This window comes from Orbilia oligospora, assembly GCF_000225545.1.
Source record: "Orbilia oligospora ATCC 24927 unplaced genomic scaffold scaffold00169, whole genome shotgun sequence".
Lineage (NCBI taxonomy): Eukaryota > Fungi > Ascomycota > Orbiliomycetes > Orbiliales > Orbiliaceae > Orbilia > Orbilia oligospora.
In genome coordinates this window covers 26,856-45,965 of record NW_011645726.1, presented here as the reverse complement: position 1 = coordinate 45,965, position 19,110 = coordinate 26,856, and the positions used below count along the sequence as shown (strand labels likewise).

The following is a 19,110-nucleotide window of genomic DNA, read 5'->3' as shown; positions in this document are numbered from 1 at the left end:
CCACAGAAGTTAAGGTTCCTGTACCTTGGTATGATAGAAACATGGGCAGAGATGGACTCTGAGGCAATACAAGGTATTTCCGCACCCTCTACTTCTCCCGCTCAAGAGAACCGATTTGTGGAATGGTATCACAAGCGGTCCTATCTATATGCTGACATTCTTCCTGTTATGGTATACAAAGTTTTGTTTTTGCAATCAACGTTATATGGTTCCATGTCACAAATCTCAACCCTCTTCCAAGACAATATAGTACGATATCGGGAACCGGTTTCAAACTGACCCTTCCCGAATCGCATAATAATGCTTACGTCGAAACTTACTCGAAGCATCCGAAATTAACACGCCATCGAAAGAGAGGCGGGCCTCTCAACCTAAGCTACTCTGGTTCATTGCTGAGACTGCTATCGAGCTCTCAGACTACTATCGACGACACTAAACCAGCTTCTTTGCTCGGCTGTTCTAGTTTCGAGACTGAACCAGCTTAGCTCATGAAACAGTCCAACAAAATCCAACACATTCCAACTGGCATCCCTCTGGACTCAGGCCGCATGCATGACGCTGCTACCTAAGCAGAAGCTGGACAGAGGTAGCTGGCCAGAGATCTGAAAGGAATCTAGTCATGCGGGGGCCATTTAATTTAAATTCCTGTTTCTAAGACCAAGGGAGGAAATAACTGGTAAGTGTTTTTGCAGATGACCCAAATGACAAGTATCTGGGAGCTGCGTTGTTGAACGGCACACTAGCACACATGCCCTCCACAGCATAGCCAACACAACAAGGCTGATGTTAATTTTTATCCCGCATGCATTGGCTCCTGTTGTGAGATTGTGATAGTAAGCTGCATAGTCCACGCTATGGTATGAGATTCTGAGGCCATGACTACTCGTTTCTGTCGCTGCGTTTAGTGGGGACTTTCCGGCCGGGCATCTGGAGAGGCTCTCCAACCACGCGAGGATGACATGTTCGTTTTGAAGCAGTATCACATCTTCAATATAACAATCACACATTTTTTGCTGATTAAAGAGCTATGCATGACGTACACTGGTATGTTTTATGATTGGCTACGACAGTGCCCTAAAAATGATATGCGTGTATCAAAATTTTCCAAATAAGTGATTTGCAAATTCGCTCCCTTAAATCACGAAAGAGACTTTCCATTCTAGCACAACATTAAATAAGAGCTAAGTATCTGAATGCCTTCAGGTACGTCTCCACTGGGGCTGTCTCAACAGTTTGCTGTCCCGGATAGAAAGCACTATGCCAAATGCAAACATCGACTTGTATTACGTACTCTCAGGAAGCGACCCCCAGACTATACGTACTTACTCTTATGACTTCCGTAGCTATTGGCGGCTATAGGACCTAAAAAGGTTTAGGTCCCTCTAAACTAGATATGTCGATGGTGGTGATACGGTCGATCCGAAACGGTGGCGTCCCTTGAATAGCACTATAGCCCACTTGCACGCCTCCAATCAAGAGGCTAAATGTACTAGTATAATTTCGATTTCGGTGACAATCAGATATATGCAGGTAGGCGGTCATCGAATACCCAGATCTAAGTTCAACTCCTTGCACCACAGCCGCCTGTAACCCGCACAAAAAGCTCTTCCTCCGACAACCCCACTCGTCTTAGCCGCAAAGTAGACATTTCTCGGGGAGCACCCAAAGTTTTGGAAGGGGGATAGTTTGATAGCCATCTGGTGGCGATTGAGGCCAAAGTACTGCGCGGAGACCTATGTAAATCTCGGGCGGGAGGGATTGAACAAGGGAGGCTTAGGCGGTCACACAATATGCACACACGGCACACTACATCACGGGTACACTTCCTCGGCGATCCAGAGTGTCGAAGCGCAGCACGAATGGGCACCTGCATCGGTCACCGACGGATCAGAGGGAGACAACTTGAAGATACGTCCTACAGATCTAGGGGTCAAGGGGTCGAGAAATCATCATTAGTATTAATTAAGTGGATATTTTGGTACATCCCACTTCTTTTCACCATCGAATAATTAACTTTCCCTCACGCTGCTGTTCGGTTCATTTCTAATTGGAGTCGGTTTAACTTTTGTACGTTACATCTACGATGTTTCAGAATCTCCAGGCACATGGCTGAATTCGCGAGTGCATGCTTCTAGAAACCGAGCCCTATATCACCAGGTTTGAAACCGAACCCACCAGGCTTTAGCTTAGCAGCGTTGTCCAATTTTCAAACTATCAAAGCCGGTTAACCCGCAAAGGGCTGTACGGTTCGGTTTCCAAGCTTCGTTGTATGAACATGTTGAAAATATTATTTTGTTATCAATTGATTGTGCAATTGTGCCGGCTTGATTATATTATTCAGGGTAACTACTATTTTCTTTTTTCCAGATTTGTGTCACCATACGTACATGCAGCGTTGGTAAATTTTCGGACATATGAGACTATGCTCGGACATCGCACCAGCTGGAGATGAGGGGGTGGTAGCTGATAAAACTTAGCATGCTAAGCTTCGGCGATAAAGCTGCTGGTCGGTGCTCACCTGTCTCATGTGGGATACCTTTTGCAAAACATCATCGCGTCGCATCGGAGCACAAAGTTCCTAAGAGAGTCTTATGTATTGACCTTGGGACATTTATTAAGTTCACGCGTACCCTCAAATCTGCCGAAGGACTGGGTTCATCTAATAATTATATATGATCGCGTATTTACATGTTTTCATCGAAGGTATACGCGGCGTGGCTCCGTGGCGTAGCTCCCTAACTGATCCTTACATCGATGATGTTAGTAGATAGCTAAGACACTTGGCGTAATTCCTACTACGGTCATTTCTTAATAAGATGGCTAGTCCAGAATTTAGTCGGTTGCTGTATTATTTGGTTTTCCGGTATTGTCTATCGATCCAGCACCCAATCTCGAAATTTGTCCGGGTTTCCGTAGAATGCGTATAACCTCTAACACCCGAGAAATTAGAGGAAGGGGATCTATCAGATTGCAAACGTCTATGAAGCTAGTTATATCCTGTTCCACTCGCGAGCGACCCATTCATAGACCAAAACAATGAGATTTTTCCCATACAAACACGTTGATACAAGCTATCTCTAGCACTGGTTTTTCAAGAAGGGACCCGTTCACCTATTCGTAGGGAGAAGCTTAAGGTACCGGGCATGGGCGGGATTGGCAACGGAGATCTAGCGCGATTATTGTATCAACTATGTTACGACGTGATTTCCCTGACTAAGATCAAGCCCGTTGGCAAGTTATGACCAAGAAGAAACCCTGGGAAATAGTGCGAAAAACAAATGCCCGCGAGAACCGCTGCCGATGTCAAAACGAACTTGTAGTATTCGGGCTCTGCGACACTTGTAGATAGACCGCGTTATCCATAGCAGTTTATTCGATACGTAGATGCATCGACCAGCGGTCATTAGAATCTGCGCTGAATCGAAGGTAATTTTATTCGTTTAATTAGTCCACTTAATATTATTTATCTGGAGATAGATTCTTACTCGACCTTGCTCAGCTCTGTATCTGTTGGAATACCGTGTTGAGAATGTTGTATTCTTTGTCAGCAAAAACGCCAAATCTTGTGCTCCTGTCATGAGGCTAATCTGGGGCGGTCTCCACCACCATCAGATCCCCATTACAACCTGGACGAAAAGCTTCACTCTATCGAATCCTTCAACCCCGACCGAATATTGGATTATGAAAGACTATTGGTGGTAAATAATGAAGGCCTCTTCACCACTATCATCACCTTACCCCTCTCCCAATCCGTTTGACTACTAGCCCCACGGATCACAGCGTAGCACGGCATGATAGACGACGAACGCCCCACCGACGAGCCCTGGCAAAACGTAAAAAGCGAAGAAACATGGGAGGAGGGGGAAGAAATACTCGATAACCGACATGGCGCACCGCACCATCATGAAAACACAAGTTTTAGAACACTTGCTCATGACCTATCAACCGACCCGACAGACTTCGAGGGGCAGGCGGTGTTGTGGGATGGTGAAGGGTTTGAGGATCCAAAGAAGAAGAGCAAAGGCTCGAATGCCGTTCAAGGTGCTTCGGCCGCTGGAACTGTAAGCTCGCCCAGTCGAATTTTGAATACTTGTACTCATATGAAAGCATAACTAGCGCGCGATCACGATGCAGCTCGTCTCATTCTACTTTCGGTACCCAGTCAAGGCCTTCATGAGGCTGCGTATCGAGTATGTTTACCATATTGGCGTCTAGAGACGAATGAGCTGGGAGGTATCATGGAACAACTTTGCTGATGGTCGATGGAATAGCTACATGGCGGTCGCTCGTGCGATAAATCCACAGATCCAAGCAAATGCCGCATGGACAGTACACCAGTCGACATTAGGAGTTCTAGCATATGCAGTTAGGACACATGGCTGGCGATTCATTCCGAACCAAGGTATTATCTTCACCAGATACTGAAGTGAAAGGTGCCGATGCTAAACTAGGCTTGCAGTTCTTCCCCCACTGCTGGCGAATACATCCATGGGGATTATTTTATATACATCGTATTTGCAAATATTACAACATCAATACGCGCCCGCTGGTCATGCTACAAAGCGTGCTTACCCTCCCCCACCGTACTGGGCTACGTTCACTGCCGGTGCAGCTGCCGGTGCAATACAGTCTCTATTTGCAGCTCCGTTGGATGCTATAAGCTATCGATTTGATGTGAACGTAGGTATCTTTCCTTGGCTATGTTGTGGTTTTACAATGCCTAACGATGGAAGTATAGGAGCTTACGAAGCACACGAGTGTACTTCCGGAGCCGAGCATGAAGTCAGCACCTGTATCGTTTTGGGCCTATGGACGCCGAATTCTTAGTGAAATAGGCTGGCACGGCGTTTTTGCAGGTTACAGCTTGAGCCTTGCGAAAGAGTGCTTTGGATACGGTCTGTTCTTTTCGACATTTGAGTACGTAAAGCAGCAGATGTACTACAGGTGGCTTAGTCATTATTATGGCCATAGACATCGATACTTGCACCCGTTCGGAATGAAACCATCGGACCCAATCACGATTATCCGGCCTCATTGGTCCTTGGAACCGATGTTCCTTCTCGGTGCCGGGGCCTCGGCGTCGTTCGCATCACATGCAGTTTTTTATCCGCTGAACCAGATACAAAATGCCCACCTAAAGCAGCTAGAGTTCATAGATAGATCAAACGCCCTAGCGGCGGCAGGGCTAAAGAAACATTCATATGGTTGGTGGACGCGGTACTCGCACGCATACGAGCAGACCTACAAGGATTGCAGGGAACTGGCGACTCGAAACGGCGGTTGGAGACGCTGGCTCTACAAAGGGTATTTAATAAACACGATGAAGAGTACGCCGAGCACAGCGGCCGCCTTAATAGTTTTCGAGCTTGTCAGGCGAAAATTTGGAGAAGAAGTCGGACTTGCATCGATACAGCATGACGGATTTGAGATCGTACTTTGATATCTCCATTGAGAGACTAATCCCCACTTGAACTAGTTATTAGAGGAAATTACGCAAGTATCACATTATTTCCTTGTATTTTCATTATCGATACCCACTCAACTCTCTTCCTGTACATCGAGATACCCTGCATGTTTTATGTACTCTTGTCAATATTTATTTATCTACGCTTATCTACTTCCTTTCTTATCCTGCTATCATATCCCATATCGCATTATACATATTATCACGTTCCAATATGTCAATTTACGCAATTGCAACAAACCGACAGCCTGTCTTGCGGACCTGTCAGGGATCCGAAAAAATGGCAGCACTCTGATTGGCTAGGTTTCGTCTGAATGGCCATTACTCAAGGCTCGCTTGTTTTGTTTTGTGATAATTTCCGCGCAGACCACAGCGCCGAGGAATACCCCCTTAACTCCAGAGTAAATTGAAGCTATCCACCCTGGTAAACAATCATATCACTTGCTGGCTAATCCTTTCTGTTCCCTCTCCTTCTCTTCTCCATCTTTTTTTTTATCCTCCTCGGGAGTGAAAGGTGGCTTTCCCTCTCAACTTCAAGATTTGACTTTTGCTTTTCAACACTCACTTTCATTTTTCATCTCTGGCGCATTGTCGGCTTCCATAACCCCGGGCAACTGATCCCTGGCTAAAAATGACTTCAAGAATTACTCGCTCGCAGACTGGTAATACACCACGGTATGGGAACTCCCTCATCTAGTTTTTTTGTCTCGTGTGATTGATTTCCAGATGCGTAATGTGTGATCGGTTTGACTGAGAGCCATATAGAAGGGTTGAAAAACCAGGTTTCGTGCCAACCCCTGGTCGCAAACGTTCAATGTCGCCTGTCAAGAGAATCAAGAAGATTTATGATAGCGATGAGTCCTATGAGAAGCCGGCTGCTCCAAACAATGGCCACTGGCATCACAATGAGGCTATCGAAGATGAAATCAGCGACATCCCACCAGGAATCAACGATCGTATCACACCGATTCCTTCAACTAGCTTTGATATGAAGGCAGCTGGCAGTGTCGAGGCGATCCACCCACACAGTGATGATGACACCGACCATGTCGACTTCGGTGGCGCTCCAGGTGTCACGGCTATGATGATTGGATTTCCTCTTCTCATGTGGTATATGTGGGTTGGTCAGGAATACTATGACGGGAAATTTCCAACTCCGGAGAAGGGACAGTCTTTCATTGATTTTGGAAAACACTTGTTCGAGCTTGTTAAAGAGGTGTGTACCAAGGTTTTCGCTTCTGATAACGAAACATCTATACTGATCTGGAATCTTCACGAAGGGTGCGTATCCAAGTGCCAAAGCCTTCGCCATCTACTGGGTCTTTTTGATCGCCCAAGGCATCCTCTACGTCACCTTGCCAGGCGTTTATTCCCAAGGCAATGCTGTCCCATCTCTTGGAGGTAACCGATTGACATACTTTTGCAACGCCTATCTTACCTTCTGGTTCACCTGTGGAACTTTTGCCCTTCTTCACTACTTCGATATCTTCCCTCTACAGACTTTTATTGAGGAGATCGGGCCTATCACATCTGTCGCCATTATCTCTGGCTTCCTCGTTTCTATTGGGGCTTACGTTTCAGCCCATGCCAGAGGCGTCCAGCATCGCATGACGGGGTCGTTCCTCTACGATTTCTTCATGGGCGCTGAGCTAAACCCAAGACTTGGAATCATTGATATGAAAATGTTCTTTGAGGTTCGCTTGCCATGGTTCTTCTTGTTCCTTACTACCGCTAGCACAGCCGTCAAACAGCACCAAGAATACGGCTATGTTAGCCCTCAAGTTTGGTTCATCCTTCTCGCCCACTTTTTGTATACTAATGCATGCGCCAAGGGCGAGGAGTGTATCGTTACCACCTGGGATATGTTCTATGAAAAGTGGGGTTTCATGTTGATTTTCTGGAATATGGCCGGTGTCCCCTTCACCTACCATCATTGCACCCTTTGGTTGGCCAAGCACGACCCTGCCCAGTACAGCTGGTCGACTGGCTTCCAAGCCTCCCTTTTCGTCACACTAGTTTGCGCCTATTTTATTTGGGATACCTGCAACAGTCAGAAGAACAACTTCCGTAGGCAGCAAGCCGGAACCTTTGTTGACTACAAGCGCTTTCCTGCTCTTCCGTGGAGATACATTCAAAATCCAACTTTCATCAAGTGCAAGAATGGGGGCACTCTTTTAACTAGCGGATGGTGTATGTCCTAGCCTCCGCCCCTCCTCATGGTGTTTAGATTACTGACAATACCCACCTTACTTCTTTTCTCTTTTAGACCGATGGGCTCGCAAGATTCACTACACTGTTGACATCATCATGGCTCTTACCTGGGGGTTTAACACTGGCTTCTCGTCGCCTTTCCCCTATTTTTTCCCGGTTTTCTTCGTGTAGGTGCCCCTTGTTCAAGTTTATCTTAGGACCCTGCTAACATCATTATCTAGCTGTGTCAACATCCATAGAGCTACTCGCGATATCCAAAGATGCAAAGCTAAATACGGAGATGTAAGCGGAGTCGCTCAAAATGTGTGTTTCTACATCTACTAATATATCTGGCACTCTAGGACTGGGTTGAATATAGTAGGCAATGCCCCTATCTCTTCATCCCTTATGTTTGGTAAATCCTAGGGCTGGATACTGTCCTCGGTCGAGTGTCGTTTCTCAGGCAAAATATTTGACAACTCTTCATGCAATCGCAGCCGATGAGCAATGAGGCGCCCGAACCGTGGGCTCGAGGTTTCTTCTCTCTTTTTTTTTTTTCATTGTACAATAATTTCTGTGGGAATTCCTTTTGGTATAGCCCTTTATTAGGGCAGATAAATGAGGGGGGGGAACTGGGGGAGATCTGGGGTAGGGCGGGGATAGTAATGTCTATATGGCGGTAATGATGGACGGGGAGCAATGTAACAGATAATTTTAATCTTAACCTTCGTAGATATACCCGACGCAAACCTACTCACTGTCATTACTTGACCAAGATCATTCCAACTCGGCGACAAGTATTTACTTTGTATTGTTGTATTTTCAAGTGATCCTGTGTTGCGGTGACGTCTTTGAAGCACTCGACATGCAAGTAAGAAGTACTTCTTACTTAGGTAAGTTCGTCCACGCCAATTGTAGTCCTGGTATCAATGAATAAACGTTTAAACAGTTATTCAAAAATTCGCTTCCCACGAGCTACCGATTCCCTCGTGTAACTGTATACTTTATCTACCGAGTATTTATCCCTTTCTTGAACTCTCTTTTCCCCTCAAGATGGTCAAGGAAAGGGACAAGGTTTTGGCGATGGCGCTTGGCCTGGATCCATCAGGGACTAGCATCTCCCCGATTAAAGGTGGATCTGAGTTTGCATCCCTTCTACGGGTTCAATCTGGGGGAAAGCAATTTTTTGTTAAGGCGGGCGCTGGGAAGAGTTCAAAGACTATGCTTGAAGGTTAGCTACGTTAGATATTTTTAATTTCAGAGACAATCTTTTAGAATAACAACAAGAGCTAACTGTACACGGCTGGCGTCTGCCACATATACCGGGAGACAGGCGAGTATGAATCGCTGAATGCCATACATACAGCCGTTCCAGAGCTTTGTCCCCGGCCAATTGCCCATGGAGACTTGCAGGATGGGGATTATTTTCTCGCTACGGAGTTTCTTCAGCTCCATGGCAGCAGCTTTTCACGACAGCAGAGCGGTAGCCGTGAGAATACGCTCGCTCTCAAGCTCGGGAAGCTACATTCGCAGCCAGCGCCATCTGACGGTAGATACGGGTTCCCAGTAACGACTTGCTGGTAAGACTTCCACGGCCGATGCGGAGGTTTATGATTTTATTGCTGGCCTGAATCTGTCTCACGGATATCTATGCGATTCGTAGTGGAAGTACACCCCAAGACAATTCGTACGAAGACACATGGTCTTCATTCTTCGTAAATCGTCGCCTGCTACCTATACTCAATGCTTGCATCGAGTCCAACGGCTCGCAGCCAGAACTTGCGGACCACGTCAACCGAATGATACCGATTGCCAAGTACTTACTTTCTCGTTTATCACCACCCTCGTCTCAGCCCGTCATCATCCACGGTGATCTCTGGTCCGGCAACCAATGTAACGGCTCAATTCCTCCACGAATCCCGAACCCCACCCCTGTAGTTTTTGACCCGTCTAGCTGCTATGCACCAGCAGAGTACGATCACGGTATTATGACTATGTTCGGAGGATTTGATAGAAACTTTTGGGAAGAATACGAAGCAGTAGTGCCCAGAGGCGAGCCCGCCGGCGAATATGAGGATCGAGTTAGTTTATATCGTTTGTACCATACTTTAAATCATTTTGCACTGTTCGGAGGGAGTTACAAAAGCAGTGCGATTGGGATAATGAGAGAACTCCAGAGGAAGTATAGAGATAGAATTGATGGTTCGTAGCCTAGCGGATGGAGTAATCAATAACAATTAGGCACTTGGTTCGATCTAGAACCTAATACGGCCCAACGGCCACGGTTCCAATCTCATGGATTTGTTGCCATCTTGGCCGGTTAGGCGGGGTATTGTTGACATTTAAGCATTTTGTTGAGAGATTCCCAGATACATGTGGCTTCGTGGTAAGATTCCATTGCCATGCTGCATACGGTCTGGCAACACGTCTCCTTGCAGCTGCGAATGCTCCGAGCGACCACTGGACTACCTTGCGGCCGATTGCAGCTGAATGGAACGCCTGCAGGCAGATAGAATTAGTAATAGTATTAGAACACAGCTATTCCATATCATATTGGCTGTAATCGATGTGATGTGGTGTAACTTAGGGCATCGTCAAACGGCACTTTCAACCCAGAGGGATGGGAGCATTGACGTCGGGGAAAGAGTTAGGTGAACGAGCTCGTCTCGCGATGTGAAAATACTCGGCTGCTCATTACTATCTTTCGCCGAGGAGGGAAGGTCATAATATGGTATCTCGCGCTCAAATACAAAAATTGGAAACACAAACGCCGGCGCACCGAGAAAAGAAAAAAAAGAGTGAAGATCAATGTAACTTCTAGTGAATATTCATCGCCATATGCGATTCAAAGTGTTAGACCTATCCTGCCTCCTTGACGCTCGGTACAGCTGTTTCATTTGGTGCATCACTGTTTTGATTCCCAGTGTTTGTAGCATCTTGCAGCAGGAGGGGGGCTCTCGACTGTAGGTTAGGCGATTCCCTTGAAGCTTCGGATCCGGATACATTATTTGATCCAATACCACTACTGCTCTCGTCGAGCAGTTCATCCATCGAGCCCTCAGATTCAGGGCCCTCCTCTAACCCCCAACTATCTCCCATCCTCCTAACAAGACTCATATAATACTCCTTCAAAACCTCTGCTTGGGGTACTATCCTCCACCCAACCCGATTTAAGAACTCTAGTTCAAGAACATTCAACTCTCGCAAGCTTATGCCTCCCACCCTTGCATAGAAGGTATTTGTACAGAAGCTATCGCAAAGGCCCTTTGAGGAAACCGTTGCAGCTGTGATGAGGAATCGATGGACTGTTAAAGAAGATATTGTGAAAGCCGGGTAATGATTGGAGAGAAGGTCGATGTAATAAACCATACTAAGAAGAGTCGATGGCTCTAGGGTCGTATGCAGTGCAATTCGATGAAGATAGTCCGTGATAGTGATGGTGGGAGGCGCACTGAATAACCTTTACCGTCAGCCCTAGTTCGTATCGGCTTTCAGACACACCAAGGAGGGACCATTTGTTTAGAGGGAGGAGTAAGAAGAAAAGGACATACCGGCTGTGAAATCGAGTCAATCCACCTTGCGTCAGCGGGATCCCATCGTTTAGAGACACCAATTGATTTAACATATCGCTGATCAAGATTACCAGGTCGTTCATGGCACATAGCTGATAATCCCTAGGGACAAGCTTCCTGGCGGGTTGCAGTGGTTTTACTCGCTTTGAGGGTGATCCAAGTGTTAAGGGATCTAGAGAAGTTTCATTCAGATTCACACTGCTAGACGATGTGTCCTGGGGCTGGGTCTGAGGAGTCCGGATTGAGGATTCTGCGGCTCTTCGCAACAGCGGTGATTGGCCCACACGCGGCGATGATTTTGACGATTGAGTCGATTGGCCTGTCCTTCTCAGAGGGCGAGGAGACGAGCGGACATCCGAGGTAGACGCGTTTTGTGAGGGCGTCGTAGATGTCGTAGGGTTGGGATTAAGAGCTTCAGAACTTAATGGCCGCTTCAGCCGAGGACTGGTGATAGCCGCTGCCACTGGGTTAGGGACTGAGGTACTCGGGGAGGGTGCCGGAGGAGGGCCCATCGGAGCGAAATTTGGGGAAGCTTGCCCTGAAAGTGGCGGGTGGCTACGCCCGGAGGCAGATCGGTGGGGCCGTGGTGACATGTGCTGGGATTGAGGTATGCGGACCTGTTGAGGTGATGGGGGAGGTGATGAGGAGGTTGAGAATGGGCTAAGAGAAGGTGACATAACTGTTGACATGCTTGGGGACGGTGCTCGCAGTTGCAGCAGTAGCACCAGAGGAATTATGAGTGGAGGCTTACGCTATGTCGGTTTATATACGGTATAGACATATGTCGTAAATGGGATGCAGCGACGCAGAGGTGTCGAGAAGAGTAGAAAGGGAAGGGAAGGGGAAATAAGGGAATGGAAGGAGGGGGAAGAAAATCCAGCCAGCTGAGTTTCAAGCTTCGAGACTAGTTTCAAGCCTGTTGCATAAAAATTAGAAGAATTGTATAAACGGAGTTGCTTGTCCTGAAGCTTAGAGTAGAATGAGGGTGAGCATCCGGTGTCGTCTGCGCAAGATGAAGGAAGGAAGGAAAGAAGGAAGGAAGGAAATGCACACTCAGAATTGAAAGGAAGAAAACAACCGGGACATGTAGACATACAAATTCTACAGGCACAAATCAATTTCCGAAACAACCTTTGGCGGTGACGGTAGTATTCAGTAGAGGACTAGCTACAAGCTAATGTTCGCTGATGCCATTCACATAGTATGATAGAGAGCCCTGAGGTGACCTGCTCGATTCGCAGGCGTTCACCGGATCCCCCGACTGGTGCAGCTGTAATTCCAGTGGATCACATATAAACCGGCATTGGATGCATAAAGGGACCTGCGGGTACGGATATTGAGTATCGAGTCCACCTGAAATGGAGGAGGCAAAGCGATAACGGAGAGCTAAAGCTTGGGCGTGGTTGTGTTGTTTGTGTGTTAAGAACAATGCTCGTTGTTTGCTGCTCTGAAGAGGATAGATGGTGGGATCAAAGTTCAAGATGGCGGCAGTTATAAATCCTTAAATCGTTTTGGTGGTGATGATGCGAACGACCGTTGGGTTGGCGGCGGTTTGGACTATCCGGTGGAGAGGGGCAAGCGAGTTATTTATATGCTATGCTGCTAATATTTAAGATGTCGTCAAAGCAGTAGAGCTCTCCGGAGGGTCCTGTGAATGGGTTGAAATTTTGTGCTAAGAAAGGTTTTACCGGGATGTTCTGGCGAGGGTTGAGTACACCCGGGCACTAGCAGAACTGCTGATTCGGCCACTGGCTGGCTGTTTTATATGTGAGATAAAGTATAAGGTAAGGCAAGACAGAAGGCAGCAGCAGCAGGAGGGATATTGTGGAGAAGGGGCGACGCTTAAATTATACTTGTTAATCACCCAACGGCAATAGCGAGGACAAGCTCTTAGACGAGCGAGCTGGCCGGCGGAGGGGTGATAGGGATGGCGGTATGGTACTGCTGTAAAAGAATCAACAAAGGTTCTCAGGGAGAAGGGAAAAGAGAAAAAAAAAAAAAAAAGGAACGCAAGAGGGTTTCCACTGACGTGCTAAATTCAAAAGAGGAAGAAACTATGGAACCAGGCTTGCGACGGTTCACACATTTATTCCTGGGCATCTTCAGCCGAATGAATACAGCCAACAACAGCGATCTAGCGAAATGTTTCTGTGGCTGCATGCCCATGTATGTATGAAAGGCCACGCTCGAGATTGCTTTGTCACTTGTTTACAGGGCCAAGCATAGCTGTCGTATTCCCTCCCCGACAAGATCGAGCATCTGGATCAGGCACCCTCCTCGAAGAAACAAAAAAATTTTCGACAGAGTTGCGCGCTAGTCCGAACAAATTTGACCTATATCCCCTGCGAGCCATATGCACATGTCACCAGCATTTTACTCCATTACAACAAGAAAATGCATGATTGGGGGATGCTGTTAGATAACTTGTTGACAATGCTTACCACAAAAGATCACCAAATGCGCGAATCGGTGTGCTTTTGCATTCTGTGTGTGCATTTATGGGTTTAGATTTCGATTCGGTTGGAAGCTCCCAGCCAATCGGGGGCCCTGGATGGAAAACGTTGCCGGCCAACACTCCGGAAAACGGAATGGAACCCTGGGCAAGACTATCAAGCTGGAAGGCAAGCTAAACAGAAGACGGCGTCAGTACAGGGCTGAGAACAATAACCTTCCTCCCGAGTGATATTGATACATGTACGCCATCATCAGCCGGATGGTTTTTTAATGCTTTTTCCCGGATCATCCCTTTTGGGCATCTGGGGGAAGACCGGTGCAACCCATCGCGAATCGGCAAAACAAGGTATATTGTATGTCTCGGGTTGAAAATTTATCGAGGCTTTGTTTGATATTAGAATTTATGACAGCTCGTGCTGGAACGATAGCCATTGACTGGCTGGGCTTCTCGATTGCTCTGCTGGGATGTCGATTGCGGCGGTTGTATTATCGCTCCATTCCTTGTTACGTCCAGGTATCGATCAATGACAGCTTGGTTAAATATGTTTTGGATCTAAAGGAAAGAGACCGGATTGAGAATGCTGGTCGAACTAAAGCGTATATTGCATTTTCCACTCAGGGTGTCATGTGGTTCGACGTCTCAAATACACACGACTAAGGTTCCTGCTGCTACCGAGGGACGGAGTCGTCTCCGGCTCTGTGGGTCACAACCTAGTGACCCAAGCGGGATTGCTTGGGTTTGAAGTCGCATGGTCTCTCGTAACATGGACCACATATAGTATGCATTGCTTGTGCATATCTCCACCTCATCTGTAGACGTGGATTGAGAGTTGTGGAGTCTATGGCAGCCTTGTCGAAGGTTGATGCCTCCCAAGCCAGAGCTTCGCTTGTCGGATTTTAGTTTGTTGACTGCCTTGCTCGGAGCCGTCTGCCTGCTGCCTGAGAACACTAGCATGCTATCAAGATGTCAGGCGAGCCGTATGTTAAACATTCCTGTAGCCATGTTAATGACCGACCGTTTTTCTTCACCTTGGGCAGCTTACCTAAGTAACTTATTATAATATATATACTCGTTTGTTAATTCGTTGATTCGTTCGTTCGTTGATTCCTTGGTTTATTCGCTGCCTCATAGGTTGGTTGATATCACTTTCTTGTATTATGAAAATAATCATGAATTTATGGATATGGAATCAATGTCTCGATGTCAATGTCGATGTTGGTGTTGATGTTAATTTCGAGCACTCAATCGAGAGGAAAGAAAGAAAGAAAGAAAGAAAGAAAGAAAGTGTATACTAGGTACCTACCTAAGTAGGTACTTACCGCCTGGCATGGGATTCAAATATATCGATGCTGGATTATATCATCTGATCCGATGTAATGCGGCTCTCCACGAAACCTGGATGGAGGTAAACAACATGGAGAGAGGAAGCTAACTTGGAAGGTTACCTAAGTAAGTAAGTACCTAGGTACCTACAGTAAGTACTTATGTCTTATCGACCCAACAAGGCCCGGCGCATACACCTTCCGAACGACTCTTTGTCTAATATTTCAACCTTCTGCAAAATAGCCCACGCCAAACAATCATATCGCGCTTATACTTTCCAATTTACAACCCCGTGAATTTATCAACGACATTCAGCCCAGCCCAACTCAAAATCCAGCCAACTTGGTTTTTGGGAAGGATCTTGATCCTCGTTGTAAAGACGGTGCCACCCGTTGGTGCATGCATCTATATACCTGGTACATATTCTAGGCCGGCTGGGCGAGGAATAAACATAGTCTCTTCTTTTTTTTTTTTTTTTTTGCCGCTTCTTCCTCTCACTTACACCCGAATCGCCATCCGATTAACAAACCCCACGACCTTATATTCGTGCTAGAGCAGGCTTTATGAAAAGCTTCGCTGCTCCCAATATGGCTCTAGGCTCTCATATCAGCTGTTCACACGTCCTCCAGGCCATCCAGGCGCCTCTCACTAGGCAGGAGACTCTCCATTCTCTAAAGCACATCATCCTCGGTCATCACGAGCAGAAGCTGGAGTATGTCCAAGCCGGTCTCGTTGATGTTTTGCTTCAGATCCTCGATGACGAACCGGGCTATCGTCAAACTAAAACGAAGAAAACCCCCGTAGTCGAGACCGATGTCATCATCATCCTTGGGAGTCTCGCGCGAGGTACCAATAATCTCGATTAAACCCCATCCAAACGACGGGCTTAGAAAGCTGATCTCTTTTTAACTTAGGCGGGTCTGTTTTTCTAACCCTGGGCCAGCTTGAAAGATTTATACCGCGACTTCTCGACCTTCTAGAATCGCATATGTCGCATACGTCACTCCTTGAGGCATCACTCCGAGCTCTCAATTGTATCCTATCGCTTCCGATCGCGAGCCAAAGTCCCGAAATCATTTCTATAGTACACAGCCACCCTTCTACACTACGTTCGATATTCAATGTACTTTACAATTCCACTTCTTGTCGTGACCTCGCGGCCTACCAAGCTACTCTCTTTATACCCAAAACGTGTACAAACACCGATAATCGATGGCAGGAATCGATGATCGAATCCGGCATATTGCCTGCTTTGATAAAGAGATTGTCGGTTCTTGTTTACACCATCCAAGCCTCTCGCCCAGGGAAGGGAATTGGACTTTTGAAACTCGGACCCAAAGCGAATACAGACCGAAGCTCCTTGTCCAAAAGCTCCAGCACCGTCTCATTACGACACCGACAGAATTTAGGAAGGGTTTATGAAAAACTTTCCACTGGTGGCGAGCGATTTTCGATACCTCCCGCCTCCCACGTGTCGAGCCTCTTAGGCGCAATTGCATCCATAATTCGAGGGAGCAAATTTAGGGCTGACCAGTGCTTATTTGCCAGCTGCATTACGAATATTTTAGGCGAAGAAGCACCGCTGGAGGAACACCGACCACCACCTATGTGGAAAGACTCAAAGGTATCCGATGATACCCAAGGGGGGAGTCAATCCAGCGGATATCAATATGCGGGCCAGGATTTCCCGCCTCTGTCGCCAAATTCAGAGAGGCATCCTCAAACCCGGTCTAGCTCGTCGGTGAATGCATTACAGTCGTCGCACAGCGCCACAGAACACTCACTCGAGCACGAAAGAATAAAGATTCCACAAATATCGGAACTCAGGTTCGTTGGAGAGAGAGACGATGACCCGGAATCGCCGTTGATTCAATGGTTAATATCATATATTCGGCATGAGGAAGATTCTCTTGCGAGGCTTACCTCCATTAGTCTACTCACTGACTTTGTGAAGGCGGGTTGTGTTTCTAAGCGTAGAGTTAAAAAACTAGGGTGTTTGATTGTTCCTATGCTAGTCAGGTATCTAGATGAGATTGACACTAGTACAGTGACTATCACAAAGGTTTATGAGCAAGGATTCCAAGCTCAAGAGATGGAGTGGTCGATTCGAGAGCAAGCCCCCGCGATCCTTGCCACCTTGTTGACGGACCACCAACGCCTTCAAACAGCGGCTGTAGAGGCCGGTGCTATAAAACGGCTTACAGGTATGCTAAAACGGGCATTCGACGCGATCCCTGGCTCGGACGAGGGCGAAGACCTGGATAGTCATGAAAGTTTATGGAGGGAGAAGGTGCGAGCGCACCAAATTAAAGTGAGGGAGGGGACCTTGCGGGCTCTGGCGGCCATTGCGCTCTTTGAAGATGATCACCGAAAAAAAATTATTGAGAGCGGTGCTCTGGGTTTTATCGTCGGGAGTCTGACTCCAGAAATGTCAGCGGAACCCCTTGGAACTAGAAACGACAGTGATTTAGTCATGAGTGGTACACAGGATCCAGCCCCCCTTGGTATTCAACTCCCGACGATCTCGGAAAACGACTCGGGGTCGTCCTTTACAGTCCCGGAGACGTCGAGGACTGGGAATCCTATCTCTGTGCTAATCGCTGCTACAAATGTCGTCAGATCTCTATCCAGGTCTGTGAATGTGCTTAGCACGTCTCTCATAGACTGGCATGTTTCGGAACCATTGTTCAGCTTGCTGTCACATCGATCCATCCAAGTCCAGATTGCGGCTACTGCTGCCCTCTGTAATCTTGTAATGGAGTTCAGTCCATTACGAAAAAAGCTAGAAGAACAAGGGATCGTCAAAGCACTTGGTAACTTTGTGAAGTCTGATAGTGGGAATGTATGTGCATACGATCGACATGGCAACTCAATCGGGGAGTTCGACCCTGAAAGGGAGTCATTGCGCTTGAATGCCATATGGGCTCTGAAGCATCTCGTTCTGAAGCAAGATGAGACTGTTGTTCTTAGCTGCTTATCGGCATTCGGTACTACCTGGCTTCTAGAACAATTAGCAATCGAGGATCATAATCTAGATCATGGCACCAAGCCTGCACTAGAAGACAATTCGGATGAAGGGCGACAGATACTCAAATCGCAGAGCGATCTGTTTTCTCCAAGGGTTATCGACCGCCTCGTTCTCAATTACGCAACCCCGAAGCCTGAAGACCTCCGTAGGACAGCACTTGTTGAGTTCCAGGAGCAGGCCCTGGATTTCTTCCGCAACATCATGGCGGGCCCAAACGCTAGTTCAACATTTAGACATATTCTAAGAGACACTCAAAATATGGAAGTTCCTACCACTCCTATTTGCCCATACGACGAACGCCCTAACACCCCTCTCCCCGAGACCCCAATTAATCACCGAACACCATTCTATGACGTTCTTACTGAGAAATTGAAATCCAAACCAGGAGAAAAGATCGTTTTGGCAATTATATACGTTCTTGTTCATATTGGTGCCTGTGCGGAACATCGAGCAACGTTAATTGAGCAGTCTTCGCTGTTCCACGAACTTATCAAGCTTTTCGAGCTACAGGTCGACCAGATTAGGATTGGGCTGAGCTGGTTGGCTATCAATCTAACCTGGAAGGAAAACGGGGTCAATAGTCCGGATTTTACCCGCCGAGTTCAGAAGCTCCGAGAGTATAGATACGTTCATATGCTGGAGTGGCTAAAGAGTGGGGGTGTCGGGGAATCGGACCACCTTAACAGGAGGGGCAGTTCCAGCCGTAGCCTCGGCGAAACTACCATCGATATGGAAGATGTTCCTATAGTTAGAAATTCTGATGGCGAAGTAGTTCGCACCGGGCCCTCTAGCGTCAATATGAGTCTCGACCTCAGAGAACGATGCAGGCAAGCCCTCGCCCAAATAAATGATGTATAGATTGAGTGGGAGGGGGGAAAAGTGGGCTTATGGAATGCATATAAAGGCAGCTGGAAGCGGTCGTTTTCTTGTTTTGTTAATTTTAGCGGCAATTGGATACCTACCTACTACTACCACCACTACCACCACCACCACCACCACTACTACTACTACTACTACTACTACTACTACTACTACTACTACTACTACTACTACTACTACTACTACTACTACTACTGCT

General features: G+C 47.0%; 5 protein-coding genes across 5 annotated transcripts; 4 read left to right on the top strand and 1 right to left on the bottom strand.

The window, feature by feature from the left end:
• Positions 1 to 3,791: 3,791 nt before the first annotated feature.
• AOL_s00169g17 (uncharacterized protein) lies at positions 3,792 to 5,440 on the top strand (the record flags this gene model as incomplete). Its single annotated transcript, XM_011127374.1, has 5 exons — positions 3,792 to 4,061; positions 4,117 to 4,190; positions 4,272 to 4,402; positions 4,460 to 4,680; positions 4,739 to 5,440. The coding sequence occupies 5 exons, from the start codon at positions 3,792 to 3,794 to the stop codon at positions 5,438 to 5,440; spliced, it is 1,398 nt and encodes a 465-aa protein (XP_011125676.1).
• Positions 5,441 to 6,095: 655 nt separating this feature from the next.
• On the top strand, positions 6,096 to 8,073 carry AOL_s00169g16 (uncharacterized protein; the record flags this gene model as incomplete). The annotated part of the gene is made up of 6 exons (XM_011127373.1): positions 6,096 to 6,139; positions 6,230 to 6,680; positions 6,745 to 7,654; positions 7,731 to 7,842; positions 7,897 to 7,957; positions 8,017 to 8,073. 6 exons carry the CDS (start codon positions 6,096 to 6,098, stop codon positions 8,071 to 8,073), a joined length of 1,635 nt encoding a protein of 544 aa, XP_011125675.1.
• Positions 8,074 to 8,707: 634 nt separating this feature from the next.
• AOL_s00169g15 (uncharacterized protein) lies at positions 8,708 to 9,978 on the top strand (the record flags this gene model as incomplete). The annotated part of the gene is made up of 4 exons (XM_011127372.1): positions 8,708 to 8,885; positions 9,021 to 9,234; positions 9,318 to 9,856; positions 9,896 to 9,978. 4 exons carry the CDS (start codon positions 8,708 to 8,710, stop codon positions 9,976 to 9,978), a joined length of 1,014 nt encoding a protein of 337 aa, XP_011125674.1.
• Positions 9,979 to 10,513: 535 nt separating this feature from the next.
• Positions 10,514 to 11,915, bottom strand: AOL_s00169g14 (uncharacterized protein; the record flags this gene model as incomplete). Its single annotated transcript, XM_011127371.1, has 2 exons — positions 10,514 to 11,105; positions 11,206 to 11,915. The coding sequence occupies 2 exons, from the start codon at positions 11,913 to 11,915 to the stop codon at positions 10,514 to 10,516; spliced, it is 1,302 nt and encodes a 433-aa protein (XP_011125673.1).
• Positions 11,916 to 15,591: 3,676 nt separating this feature from the next.
• Positions 15,592 to 18,890, top strand: AOL_s00169g13 (uncharacterized protein; the record flags this gene model as incomplete). The annotated part of the gene is made up of 2 exons (XM_011127370.1): positions 15,592 to 15,850; positions 15,919 to 18,890. 2 exons carry the CDS (start codon positions 15,592 to 15,594, stop codon positions 18,888 to 18,890), a joined length of 3,231 nt encoding a protein of 1,076 aa, XP_011125672.1.
• Positions 18,891 to 19,110: the final 220 nt, after the last annotated feature.